Raw genomic sequence first — 14811 nt, 5'->3', positions numbered from 1 at the left:
AGCAGCCTCTTGTAATGGCCTCATTCTCTGACTGACTGGTATGTGGTTATAACTTCACTTAGGAGGCAAGAAAACTGCTCAGATACGGGAAAAATCTTTCCAGAGACCCACAGGGTGCTGCAGAGTAACCAGAGGGGTGCCAGGCTGCTGCAGAGGAAACAGCAGTCCAGATAAAGTTGGTATCTGTCATCAAACCACCTGTGGTTCCACAGCCATGGCACAGTCTGAAGAATGGAGGTGGATGCCCAGATCTGCTGGGAGTGAAAAGAGTAACGGGGAGCAAAGACATGTGACAGCTGCGGGCTGGCTATTACAACAAGAGTTCCTTGTTTTATGAGTGGAAGGAGACTAAGAGTAAAAATGATGTTCAGGTGCTATGATGCCACTGCTTTAAGAACTGTGCAGGAATCTGAAAGATGTAACGCACAGAGAGGACTTAAACACGCAGGGGAACAGTTCAAATGAATCTGTATAAGATGTAGTGCTCCTGTATGTAGAAGCATGTTAAAAATGGAATGGGAAGACTTGAAAATGTAAATCCATAAACAAGACTGAGAAGGAGGCACAGACAGAAGGGTGGAAAGAGAAAGGATCAGGAAAATCTCAGACATTACGTACAGAGAACAATATGCATTTGGTTTACAGCAAAGTAAAGAATGGGTTTGTGCAACAGCCTTGCTATACTGACCCCTGCAGCCCATCCTACTCAGGAAAATTGGAAAAGCTTTTCTGTTGAAACACTTTCTTATGTCTATTAAAGAGATGACTGACAATTCTGTGGTTTCTGGATACAGAGCATGAGGTGCTTACGGAAGTCAAATAAAACAGATGTTTTTATTATGGTTAGTAACAAATACAGCTTTAAATCCTTTATCTTCTTAAATCAGTCTCCTATGTTTGTTTTGATGCTTCCTTGTTTTCCACATCAGAATAAATGGAATTGGACTGGAATTTTACTCCATCCCATGCTTTTCAGAACACATATTTTGAAAAGAAAGTTTCTGCAAATCAGTTACTAGTGAAAAGAATGAAAATCCATTCAAAACAATTTCCAAACTGCCCTGTAAGTTTTCCACTGGTGTACACTCTGCATTTTTTTGCTGACTGGAAGATGTTTCTACAGATATCACTACAGAAATATTAGCAGAGCCTCAATAAATAGATGAATTATGCATCAGTCCTGGCAAGCACAGAAGCTAACAATTGCTGGAAGTTTCACCTAGCAGTTAATGGAGACAATAATACTATTTAGAGAAACAATCACCTCATTTATTATTTTTTCTCTTGTACTATGCAAAAAGAAATTAATTTGTACCATGTACCAAATCAACTTCAGCCTCCCAGTAGCTCCCCACAGATGTAGGATATTTTCTAGCTCTGGAGGCAGACTTCTCACAGCATAGATGTCTGCGCAGCACAGTCTGGACTTGCACTGCACTCCTTAATCCTGGTGAGTTTACTGGACTGAGCAGTAAGCTCACATGCCACCAGGGCACACTCTAAACAGTAAACAGTTGTGACTACCCAGCACTCGACTGATAAAATAAAGCAAATTTTTCTGCAAGCACCAATTTATCTATTGTTAGTGCTAGAGAGACTTCAGCAGTTTCTGAGCAGGTAGCACAACTTTGAAGTCTAGTCCAAAATCAGTACCAAGTTGCCAAACCAACTTCCAAACTATGTAAAAATTAACGAATAAGCTTGCAGCTCACAGAAATACAGTTCATGACAAGGCCTCTGTGCAATAAAAACATAACCAGAGTGATAAAACTTTTAAGTCAGCAGTAAACAAAACTACTGACAAACAGTACTGAAGCATAACTCACAGTCTCTGTTAATTCTTCACCACATTTTAAAGTTCATGTCTTTACTGAGATAGGCAAGAAACAGAGAAATTTATGATAGGTGCTTTCATGATAAAATCCTTACTTGCTTTGTAGGTTATCTCGAATACACACTCACTGAAAATATTTACAGCAAATGTTCTTCCCATAAATATCCTTTAAAAAAACCCCCAACACTATACAAATGCAAAATAGCTAGATCCTTTCCTGGAAACAAGTTCCAAATTGAAGCATTCCTCTACAGATTTTATCTGCAGCAATAGTAGTACATATAGGCTTGTATTCTGAAAAAATTACCAAAATAGCACATAGACATAATCATTTAATAGTGCAAGTACTCACATTCTCGAGTTAACCAAAGCAAACCACTGCTTCTTAGTCACTTCATACTTGAATGAAGCTGAACATGTGGTGAGACTTGCCAAAATATTCAAGTAACGTAAACGCAGCTTAGTAGTCCCTAACAAGTCTTTCTAGTTCTTTTTCCTGGTGCCGATTGATGCAGAGGGTGCAGAAAAACACCACCCCTCAAGTTTGTCTTTTCACTCCTGGAGCTCCATGCAATTAAAAAACTTGCTTCAATACCTTCAACGCCCAAATCAGTTCCTGCTCATCCAAAAGGATTCTCTCCCAGGCAGCACAGCAGCACAACAAATCACAGGTATTTGCAGCCCAGTATTCTGTCTGTTAGGAACTGCTGAGGATTTGGAGACACAGGCGTACATAGCTGCATGTTAGAACGCCGGCCTCAAGGGTTTGCAAAGCCAACAAGTCCAGACAGTCTCTGCAAAATGTTGTCCAATTTAGTTTTGAATTAAATAATTGCAATTTATTATAGCATCTTTCTATGAACAAGCAGCTTTACCCTGCAAGAAGCCTTGTTTGCATAACAATCCTGAAACTAAAACTTCATCTTGCATTAACACATCCCCCAGCACAAGCACTTAGCTTCTTTTAGGCTTACACGTCAACTAGCCAACTTTTTCAGTAGACAGTTCTACTGCAGGGAGAAAAAAATTTAGTAAACCAATCAGTAACACTCTTTGCACAATTTTTCTTTCCTTGTAAGCAGAGAAAATTGTTCTGCATGACTACAGTTAAAGGCGTATTACTAAGAAAAGTCAAGTTACATGGGGAGTTTAGGCAGCAAAAAGCTACACTTAAGTCACACAGTAGAGGTTTTGCAGTCTGCCTTCTCAAAAGGATTACACAAGGTTACAAAAGGATATGGTTTCTATCTTATATATGCCTAATTATATAAAAAGGGAGTGGAGGAGGGAAATAGAAAATATCCTATTTCAGCCGTCTCAAGATTTAACAAGAGTGGTAAATTTAAATTATCAACAGATAATAGTAATTCCAATGACTTAATGTAACTTTCACTAGCCTTTAAAAAAGATTCTTATTTTGCATAAATTGTAGATAATGACACTCTTTATTTCAAATTTCCTGCACACAAAATGTTTTAATCCCATGCTCTAATTAGAATAATTCTACAGGAAGCACAGTGAGCAACTTAATATTTCTCTCCATACTAAAGCATACTTGCAAAGGAGGTTGGTGCTAAAATCCACCATATAAACCAAACCTCATGTATGTCATGATCTAGCAGGTAGCATTTGAACACAAGTACATGAGCCTTAGGGGGGGAAAAACAGATGACATTTCTGTTTACATGGACAATAAAAGAGATATTTCATGTCCCTTCCCAGGATATTCAAAGCTCTTGAAGCCACCCCAGCCTTGACTGATTAATCCGTTTTCCATCATACCTACATTAGGAGGTCTCAAAAGAGCATACGCAAGTTCCTGCCATGCACTCAAAATTTTCCATGTAATCCCACTGTAGCAGCCTCAGATTTAGTGGGTTAAAACTATGTTTGTGCAGTAATCAGAAGAGGAAAATATTGACACAAGCACAGGAGTAACACTGCTGCTGTGCTGTTATCAGTCTTTCTGCAATCTCTGCCCCCTCCTGACCTGCCAGTCGTCCTCAGTAACCTTTGAACATGACAAGCGATCTATTTCACAGAGTATCACACAACCAAAACAGCTACTTTGGGAGCTTCTTAAAAATAATGAAAAAGTGAAATGAACACCTCCTCTTGAAACTGCTTGAAAAATGCTTTTATGCTTTGTTGACAGGCAAGCAATAAAAATCAGACTGGCCAGTAAGGGTGATCAGGAAGGGCTGCAGATTTGATGTGTAAGAGGTGGTTAATCTCACAAGTTAATTACAGACACAGGATAACAACCACATGACTGCAGCAAAGCCCTAGGCCTCCCAGAGTCTGCAGTAAGCCTATGTAGGCCCTTGAGAGCAGAGCACTGCATGCTGAATAACTGAGTGCCAGCCCGTAAGCCTCCCCAAACAACTTTCCATGCTTTAAATATTTAAAAGATTATCGGGGCGGGGGATGGGGGAAGCAGAAAGGCTCTGATCTACCAGGAAACTAGTTTTCAGTATTTAAAATTCCACTACTTCCTTTTCCTGCTCTCACGATTTTAGAATTTTTTTTTTTAATTAATAATCCAAAGGGGGAAAGTGTTCCCACTTAGTTACCTGTAGCACTGCCGTTAGTATTTGCTGAGTAGGCCATGTTTGCTCAGTGATACATCCAGAGCTAGGCTGCTTGGTGTCATGCAAATGCCATGCATCAAGTCCAACCAGACATGCAACCTGGAATAGACAAGTAAAAAGCAGTTAAAAAGATACAATTTTAAGAAGTTGGGTACATTAAGCAATAGGCATTTCTGAATGTTTAAAGTCTCATCTTCTGTGCAAACTTCACCAAAGCAGTAACACGCTCCCCTTAATCAGCATCCTAGCTATCACAAACCTCCAGCTGTCCTAATGACTGAAGTTGAACTGTGTTCTCTGACAGCCTCCAGAGCTGCCTTCGGTGAGGATATAACTAGCTGAATTTGCAATTGGCCTTATTTTTTTTTTCTCACCTGCCCTTAGCTTTTTGCAGCACATCTCTAACTCCTCCTATACCACCACAGCTACCTCACATTTGCTGGCACATATATAAAGTTTTAGATTACCCAGCAGCTTACTTAGGCAGGGTTAGAGGATTTTTAGGTGAAGACCACCTACAGAAGAGCTGTACCCACGAGTGGGGGACTAGTTGTAATTTCTGAACTCAGCTGTCCCTCAGGGGAGGCGAGGGCAGAAGAACCCCATCACAGATGCAGCCAGAGCAGGCACATGTATCCCACTGCCTGACAAACCCGGACACTGACAGCTACTGTGTGGGAGTTGGCAGGGTGGGGGGCCAGAGATGGCCCAGACACTGTCAGGGATGGTGCATGTCTGACTTCAAGACCTCTCCAAAGCAAGTCCCAGCAGCAACAGGTTTTCTGGGTGTGAGGTTTTCTTCCAACCCACACGTGGCAGACTGAACAAGAAGCAGGTTCAGAAGCCTGAAGCTCGGGCTGTGGGTACAGAAAAAGGACGCTGTCGCCCTGGGCAGGTGGCTGCCGAGCAGAAGTCAAGTGAGAGGCATAAGCTAAAACAGCAGTTTTGTGGCCAGTTGCCTGCTGGCTGGCTCTGCAAAGCCAGCCTCGTTTGCTCTGCAACAGGGCTCCTGTTCCTCCTTCCCCACCCACCACAGGGGCAGTCTGATCACAATCCTCATCCTCAGAACAACAGATCTGACTCATCTGGGGCTGCAGAGATTCTTTCTCTTCAAGTTTTCTAAAGTTCAAACAGCATTTCATTTTGTTGACTCAGATAGGTCGAGCTTAGGTGTGTGAAGAACACCCTGCTTTGCTGACCCGTCTGACTTGGGCTGACAGCTCCTCAACAAACCAGTCACATTTTTCCAATCATATTAGACTTGGGTCTGACAGTATGTGCATGGAAGTATTTAAAAGCTAAGTAGACTAGCAAAGGAAAAGAAAAATTGAGAAATTAATGAGTGCAAGGACCATGTGGATCTGAGTCAAAGCTAGACTGAGTGATAGAGAAACTGGCTGTCTATTAAAACTGATACACCTCCATCACACAAGCTAATATAGCTTTATTTCCCCCTTCAAGGAACACAAGCACAAATCCCTTTAATTTTAGTAAAATCCTGACATCAGTTTTTCAAGAATGCAGAAAGACCTTCGCTACAACTCCTCCTCCACTAGCTCTGCCATATACCCTTAAGTTTATGATCTCTTGTTTAGTGGAGGGCAGGACATGAAGCTGCCAGAAAGACTGTACAAGCAAAAGCTACAAACAGCAAAATAAGGCAGACATCCACCACAGGCCATGATGCAGACACCCATCACAAGAGTCCAGGCATAACAATAATTATCAGATTTCTGAAACAATGAAGCACGGCAAGAAAAAAATAGAAAAACATGTTGCTGGCAGAGTTTGCAGCCAGGACAGAAGTTTTAAATTTGTGAGCTTTTAGGAAAATATTAACTACTTCCTTTCAAAGGGAGAAATTTTAAAGCATCACTCCCACCTCAGCCGCTGCCATCAGGATATAAAGTTATGCTTTAAGTTGAAGACAGGCAATTTTTACTGAGTCACAATACATGCTTACTGAAAAATTATCGTCCATCACCATGTCAAGTTTCTCAGAACAGCCACTGTATCAGACTCTACCAGCAGTGCACCCAAGGGTAAAGAGGACTGAATTAATTTACCCACTTCTAATTTGTCCCTCACAGCTCTATGCTTTCTCAGTAGCACTGTAAAAGGTGTGCTTCCCTTATATGCATTGTACAAGGGGAGACCTGAGAGCATGCACCCAGGGATGCGTACAGACAGTTGAGTAGGAGGGGACCCTGGGGGGGACCCACCTCTTTCAAGTGCAGTGCAATCCCAAATTATGAGTGTGTCAATGACAAAAATGAGCCCCGACTATGGTGTGCCTGGAAACTCCTCATGGGTTTAAAAGTAAAATCTGTTAAAAACACTAGTCAGCATTCATGGGCACACATGAGGAGAGCTTCCTAATAGCAAAAAGCAAATATAATTGAGGTGAGAATTGACATAAAGTTAATAAAGACACTGCTGAAAGCCAAAACAGGGCCTAAGACCTACATTTTGTTGTGATTTAGAGAGATGCAATTGACTTGGTACAAACTCACTTGTGTGTATGCTTCTACTAGTTTTGAAGCTAATCAGGCTTAAGTACATCAAGTGAAATCACTTTTAGTTAAAATAATGATGCTTCTGAGCTTAAATGAGGATTAATAAAATAATTCAGGAAGCAAATTCAGTTCAACAGATAGGAGAAAAGAAAAAAAAAGAAAAACATAAGATCTAATTAGGATATAATAATTTGCCAGCTAAGTGGAAGAATTGATTTGGTTTGGTGGTTTGTTTTTTTTTTTTTTAATTAAATGTAACCAGAATTGACAATCTGCCCTTTACAGAAAAAGTCTGATCTAGCTCAGCAGATGTACGGAGGAAGGGAATTCAGACTGTTTTGAGCCACAATAATACACTGGGAACTAAATTTCTAAAATTGCACTAACACATACATGATCATTTTTAGAAAGGTGTCATATGTAATTCCCTAGCAACACACACCCCAGTAGCTGCACTTGGACAGAAGTCTTTCATGTGGGTAAAATGCAGGACAATACCAGAGGCCAGCTAGCATACACAGAGAAGAAAGGCTTAGCCTGCTCTACAGCAAACCATATTCTCCAGTAGAGACATCTTAGAAAAGAAGATTAGTAAAGGAGCTTATATGCTCTTATATATTATGTATTTATATATATATATATATATATAAGCTTATATATAGCTTATATGGGAAGAATTCAGAGATGCTACTTGCTGTTGTAGGGAGAAAATTCATGTGGCCAAAGCCCAACTGGAGTTGCAGCTGGTCAGAAATGTGGGGGACAATGAAAAGAGTTTTTTCAAATACATTAATGACCATAGGCAGTATAGAAATATCATTGGCCCATTCCAGGATGAAGATGGTATCTCCCGAAGAGGGACAGAGACAAGGCAGAGGTGTTTAGTGCTTTTTTTATCTCTGTCTTCAACACGGATGACGGACCAAGGGGGTCTCATGCCCTGAGTTGGAAGACCATGACTGTGAGAATGATCAACTCTCAGTTGACCCTGAAATTGTGCAGGACCTGCTGCTCCAGCTGGATCCCTAAAAATCTATGGGGCCTGATGGGATTCATCCAAGAAGCCACAAAGAGCTGGCTGATGTCACTGCAAAACTTTCTGAGGAGTCTTGGGAATCTGGAGAGGTCCCAGATGACTGGAAGCTGGTGAACAGTGTCCTGGTTTTCAAGAAGGAGGGCCCTGGAAGCTACAGGCCTGTCAGTCTCACTTCAGTGCCTGGGAAAGTTATAGCCAAGATTATTCTGGGAAGTATTAAAAACACCTGAAAGATAATGCAGTCATTGGTCACAGCCAGCACAGCTTCATGAGAGGAAAGTAATGCTTACGAAACCTGATTTCCTTCTATGACAAAATAACCCTTGTTCCCTTGTTGATCAAGGGAAGCCTTGATGGCTTTTGGATTTCAGTAAAGCTGTCGATACTGTCTCTTACAGGATCCTTCTGGACAAAATGTCCAGCACACAGCTGGATAAACACATCCCATGGTGGGTGAGCAATTGGCTCACAGGTCAGATATGGAGGGTAATAGCGAATAGGGTGACATCAGACTGGTGACCTGTCACTAGTGGGGTTCCACAGGGCCTGTGGCCTTCAACACCTTCATAAATGACCTGGATGCAGGACGGGAAGGGATACTAAGCAAGTTTGCAGGTGACACAAAACTGGGAGGAGCTGCTGACTCCCTCGAAGGCAGGGAGGCCCTGCAGAGAGACCAAGACAAATTAAAGGACTGGGCAATCACCAACCATATGAAGTTCAACAAGCAAAGTGCTGGATTCTGCACCTGAGATGAGGCAACCCTGGATATACATACCGATTGGGGAATGAGATGCTGGAAAGCAGTGCCATGGAAAGGGACCTGGGGGTCCTGGTCAATGGCAAGTTGAATCTGAGTCAGCAGTACCCTGGCAGCCAGGAGGGCCAACCCTGTCCTGGGGGGCATCAGGCAAAGCATCGCCAGTCGGTCGAGGGAGGGGATTGTCCTGCTCTGCTCTGCACTGGGGCGGCCTCACCTTGAATATTGAGTGCAGTTTGGGGCACGGCAATATAAGAAAGATATTGAGCTATTAGAGGGCGTGCAAAGGAGAGCAACAGAGACAGTGAAGGGCCTTGAGGGGAAGCTGTATGAGGAGCGGCTGAGGTCACTTGGTCTGTTCAGCCTGGAGGAGACTGAGGAGAGATCTCACTGCAGTCTACAACTTCCTTGTGAGGGGAAGAGGACGGGCAGGCACTGATCTCTTCTCTGTGGTGATCAGTGACAGGACCCAAGGGAATGGCTTGAAGCTGTGTCATGGGAGATTTACGTTGGATATTTTAGAAAAGGGTTCTTCACCCAGGGTGTAGCTGTGGATGCTGGAACAAGGAAGTGGTCACAGCACCAAGCCTGACAGAGTTCAAGAAGCATTTGATGATACTCTCAGGCACAAGGTGTGACTTTTGGGCATGGTCCTGTGCAGGGCTAGAAGTTGGACTTGATGATCCTTGTGGGTCCCTTCCAACTCAACATCTGTGATTCTATGATATTCTATTCCCAACTCTTCAACTTTCTGCCCATGTGTTTTTACATTCACCCCATGCCTGACTGTGAATACTGTGATTTACAGATTCTAGGGCAAATGCAAAACAAGCAGAGACTAGCTATATGACGAGTTATTGCTCAATGAAGCAGTTGTTTAAAGTGTTTTGAATTAGATATTCAAACACTCTTCTGCCCTGAGGTTCAACAGCAGAAACCTTAAACACACATGATCCTCAGTTTCTACAAACTTTCATGACATCCCAGCTTTTACAGGTTTTTCCAGAATGGTGATTTTTTAGGCAAAACATAAAGCCAATGTCCTAATCCTGTCCAAGTCACAAGAGACAAGAATCTTACTCCTCCTTTGTGCTTCATCTTGTCAGGTCACTGACACCTATGCTAGTGTTTCAGCAAATACTAGAAGTATTTGAGTATAAATACATCCACACAGCAGAGATGTAGCCTTAAGAGGCACAGACCTTGCAGAAAATCCAGTCTCACACTTTAGTGTGATGTTTCCAAGAGATACTTAAGATAGAAAACAGTTGAGGTTTTCTAAGAGCAGTTTTGGAATGGCATGTTGGCAAGACGGTAATTAGAAGAGAAATATAACTCAGCTTTTAACCCAGAAAAGCAATCGTGAAAGTCCTTCTGTCCAGGAGCTGCAGTCACATGTGGGAAATGGTGATGGACACAGAGTTGTTTGTGGGATTTAAGAAGACAGGCTTTTGCTTCGCAGGCAACAAGGCTTTAGGCTTCTTTTTTTCTCACGGCATGCAGACTTTTCAGAGTAAACAGTCATGTCAACCACTCAACACAAGCTCTAGATCTGAAGATATCTTGAACCACTGACAGGGTGACTGTGGCTCAGACACTAAGATTCCATTGCTTAAGATCTGGACTAAAAGTGAGAGCATTGTGGGGTGGAACTGTGAAGGATTCAAAGGTACTGACTCCTAATTGTTCAGATGGATTCAGTCAGGGGATTGTCCCAGGAGGGAAACCAGCTCTGCAATCCTGTCCAGCAAGTGCAAAGCAGTGATTAAGCATGCCTAGGACAGAGGGGCTTGACAGAGCAAGTCGACCCATAAGATGCAACACTCAAGAAGAACTGGTACTGCTCCATTCCTATTATACATCAGCGTAACATGACTTCTGCCTCAGACTTCATGCTCACATGTGGGTCGTCCTGGCAGTAGAACTTGCCCAGTTTCATTCTGCAAGACACTGATAACATTTGCAAACAAGAGCCAAGATACATGCAAAACCCATCCAAGCACACGGATGGTAATTTCTCTACCTGCAAGAAGAAACTGGTACTGGGAATTTCTCCTCCTGCTCCTGCTAGAGTGGCAAGCATTTTCCAAACCTGTGCTTCTCTACAGGAAACAGGAATGTCTGCAACCTAATTTGTACAGTCAACCAAATATACAGCTGCAATTTAAATGAAGAAAGGCTGAAGCCAACAACAGCAAAAGAGAAAGTATGTGGGGAGTTGCTCTGCGGTTGATATCTACCCTGGGATAATGACTGTATCTCACTGATGCTTTCTTTTCAATCTTACCCCTCCTGTGGTTGTGTTCCTCTTATCTTTACACTTCTCAAAACAAGTGGCCAATAAACTGAGAGACAACATTTGTAAGGGAGAAATATCTTTTTTTATATGTCCTTTTTTAGAATTAAAGGTAAAAAATCAAGTAAGAATGCAGGCATATGAGGATTTTTTCAGGTCAGTCACAGAGTAATCAACTTTGAGATAAGAGTAAACTGTGAATGATTTTAAATTTCACTTAATTATTTAATTATATAACAATTAGTCCATTCACATATTTTCTAAAGCAAATATCTTTTTAATGTTGCAGCCAAATCAGACGCAAAACTATGCAAGTTTCTGCTAAAGACTCACTAACTGAACAAAATAAATCAGTAGCACGAGTTGTTTGTCTAGGCCACCTTAAAATGCAGAAGTAAAAACTTCTTGGGATAGTGTTTCCTTCAGCGTCTCTCAGGCAGCAGTCACTTGTGATTCAGTCTCGCCATCACAGAGATGATACAGAGATGATTCTCACTATATGCAATATGACAGGCAATTTATTTCAGACTGTATTTAAGCAATCAACCAAAACAAGCCACCTCTCACTAGGGTTTTTTTTCTGCAGAATCTGCATGATGAGAGCAAAAGAAGCCTTGTAAATCCTTTCAACAAGTAAGTTAATTAACAAGATATGGCTACGGTCAGCATTAATTTACCTGCTTGCCTTCCTCACTCCCTCCACTTAATGGCACTGGCCTGTAAAAGGTCTTTTTTTACAGCAGAGCTCCAGGCAAAAGCTGAGCTAAGCTCTGTTAAGAAGAGAGTGATGGCTCAGAAACTCTGGGACCTGAGTCAGCAAGCTGAAGTAAAGAACAGTCAGTATGCTCCCAGTCAGGGCACATGATTCCCTTCTGCCAAAAAAACAACAAAAAAAAGTCAGACCCAATGCTGAGCTTTGTTGCTTTTGAACCCTGAACTCCTAAATACTGTAATGCCAGGCTCCAATTTTCAAGTTATGTTGGACTTAAACATTAGTGACTTTCATGGGAATGTTCTCAACTGTCCTCTCCCCCCAGTCCCTCCACCCTCATCTTAAGCAGACTTGCATTAATCTGCCTACTTTGTTATTTCTGCAAGCAGAGAATAAACGTACAACCTCCAGTAATGTAGGGGTCTGAGGGGTTTTCTTCTGCATACTTGAAAACAGTCTTCTGATCTCCTGAGCTGAGCTTCTACAAAGCTTCTAATTCACTCTTCCAAGCCACCTATCTACTGGACAGGAACTGGGTTTACTGGGCAACTTTCAGTACAGAAAATGCCTCAGAAAATGGACATATATGAAAATCTTTCAAAGGCACCAGATCCTTCTAGCTACTCTAAATAACCCAGCAATTTTCTGAATTTCTTCACATATTGCTTTGTCACATTTGCTAGCAATGGCAGAAATGCTCTCCCATCAGCTGCTGGATTTTAGTTTCCCTTTCACATGAAGTTAATCCTATCTGTATCTGACGGATCCAGAAGAGAAATTAGGTGTCCTACACAAATCACTCATTGGCTTGTTGGTACCAAGAAATGGGGAAAGGATTTCAAAATAGGACCCAGCAGAAACAAACATACAAGCATTCTGTGGAGCCAGCCAAATGATACATCTAGACTTACATTGTTTTCAATGCTGGCAACAAGAGATACCATTTAAGGAGAGTACACATACCTGAAGTCCATGCTTCTGTGTTCTCCCAGCATCAACAATGATTGGATTGGGAATATTTAAAGGTATGTCCTTATTATGTCATTTTAATATCCACATAAATTGCCTGTGGATTTAACTAGCCTCCTTCTGACCCTGCTGAAGCCACCTGCCTTTTGGGGCAGGAAGTCCCAAGCTGTCAATATCCACTGCGTACTTTTTTTTTTGTTTTAAACTGATGTCAGACAAATTTTACTACAACCAAATTCTGGCATTCCAGGGCTTAGTGAAAATCAGTGCAGATTCAGCTTATCTAAACGCTTTGTGATATTATAAACCTTAATGTTCTCTCCCAGCTTGTAGGCAACTCCATTCCCCAAATCATTTTACTTGCCCTTTTTGTACCCTTCCATGTATATTCACCATGTGGAAGACCATTGTCATGAACATCATCTTACTAAAAAGTTGCCTGCAAGAATGATCTTACAAAATGGGGTAAAATGCATTCAATATTTTTCTTAGTGTAACCAACCTTGGCTCTAACAACCAGCTAATACATGGAAAGAAAAATCTCAGTTCTAGCGATTTTTGTTGAGCAAGTGAAGCCAAAACAGAATTTACCTGTAGCACAAGCAGCTTTCCCTAGTATACGCCAGAAGTTGGACACAGCTCACCCAAAAGACATCAGGTCAGCCTAATGGACTTCTAGTAACCATAGCTGTTCTCCAAGATGCAGTAGATTCATTGTCAGCCAGGAGTAGCAGCTCTTGCTATTTCTCAGTATCAGGTTCACCATTCATTGGTAAAAGGAAGTTTTTGCATAGATTCTGTACATCATAGTTGGCCTGCTCTTGTCACTTGTGATAAGGAGAACACTCCACCTACATAGAACTGTAGGACTAAAATCTTCTTGCTTTCTCCAGGGTGTTGACTTGGTGGCCCTTCTCTAATATGCAAGATCGTGATCTTTGCTCACAGGCTGTGAGCCTAAACACGAACAGGTATGTTTGGATGACACCTATCAAACAGTGCTGCAAAGCCCCCCACACCCTGCAAGCATTTCAGACCACCCATCTCTTTTGGAAATAATTCCTGACAGCATCACTGTCATCATGTTACATTACAGAATTAAAAAAAAAGCTTCAGAAGGCTGCATGGTTTTGCAACTCAGAAACCAATTCCTGTTTATATTAGGGAGAGGAAAAATCAACTAGAAAAAGAAACACAATCCGAGGTAGGAAAAAAACAAGCTTTTTTTTATACCTGAAATTCCTAATGGGTGATGTAGAAGACACTCCCTTTTGTTTATGCCAGTGAATAATGAGTCACATGAAAGTACATGAATTCAAGCCAGTATGATATTGCTATGGGTTGTAATGCTTGCTGTGACAGGAAGCCCAAAGGATGCAACTGGGTTATTCACATTTTTTCTTGTGGAAAAGCAGGAGAGATAAGACTTCATCCAAAGATTGAAGTCCAGCACCAACAACAAAATGAAAAGGCTTCCAAAAAGTTAGGAGAGGAACAAATGCATGTTGGGGATGATGCATGAGTGCCAGCTGCCTCCCAGTGCTGACAACCCTGGAATTATTCTGCCTGGGACAAGAAGCATTTCCACCTTCTCCTCTATGGCATGTACATAAACTGCCCATCACATCTGTTCACTCAGTGGGGCAGGACAAAACACAGCATCATTTTCACTCTATCTTTAAACATTAGAAGCTGAACAACAGGTGTAAAAACAATAGCAGATCCCAGTACTTTAAAATTAATTCACTTATTTAAAATGAATTTAAAGGCAGATAAAGTTGAAGGCTGAGATGACCAAACCAATCAAGGATGTTTATAAATGGTTTATGAAATGCACTGTGATCTCATTTAGACTTTGCATCTAAGACAAGCTGCCAGGATTTTAAGGCACAAACTCTGGTAAACAGACAAATTTAACTCTTCTATAAAGCGTCTAAGTATTTAGTCTTTGGTGACATTTCAAGCATAGTAGCATAAGCATGAAACATATTTAAAGGCAGACGGCCAAATCTCAGTCTATCTCTTTTTCTGATTTTAGGTCTGAGATGCCATACATAGCATGCTATACATGTTATACATGCAGAGCAACCATAAATC

The 14811-nt window shown here is 41.6% G+C and overlaps 1 protein-coding gene across 3 annotated transcripts in view; it reads right to left on the bottom strand.

Moving 5' to 3' along the window:
- The window catches only part of KANK1 (KN motif and ankyrin repeat domains 1), a 119986-nt gene that overhangs the window by 45757 nt on the left and 59418 nt on the right, over positions 1-14811 (bottom strand). For 2 of the 3 annotated variants that reach the window (XM_027634693.1, XM_027634692.1), the window contains exon 3: positions 4408-4524. In XM_027634693.1, coding sequence (XP_027490494.1) covers positions 4408-4444 — 37 coding nt within the window. In that variant the 5' untranslated portion in view covers positions 4445-4524. Of the gene's footprint in view, positions 1-3616; positions 3672-4407; positions 4525-14811 lie in introns of those variants that run through there. The other variant, XM_027634694.1, reaches the window with a different exon arrangement.

The sequence above is a fragment of the Corapipo altera genome, unplaced genomic scaffold (genome assembly GCF_003945725.1).
Source record: "Corapipo altera isolate COAL_440 unplaced genomic scaffold, ASM394572v1 61411, whole genome shotgun sequence".
Classification (NCBI taxonomy): Eukaryota; Metazoa; Chordata; class Aves; order Passeriformes; family Pipridae; genus Corapipo; species Corapipo altera.
This window is presented reverse-complemented; position numbering and strand designations above follow the sequence as displayed.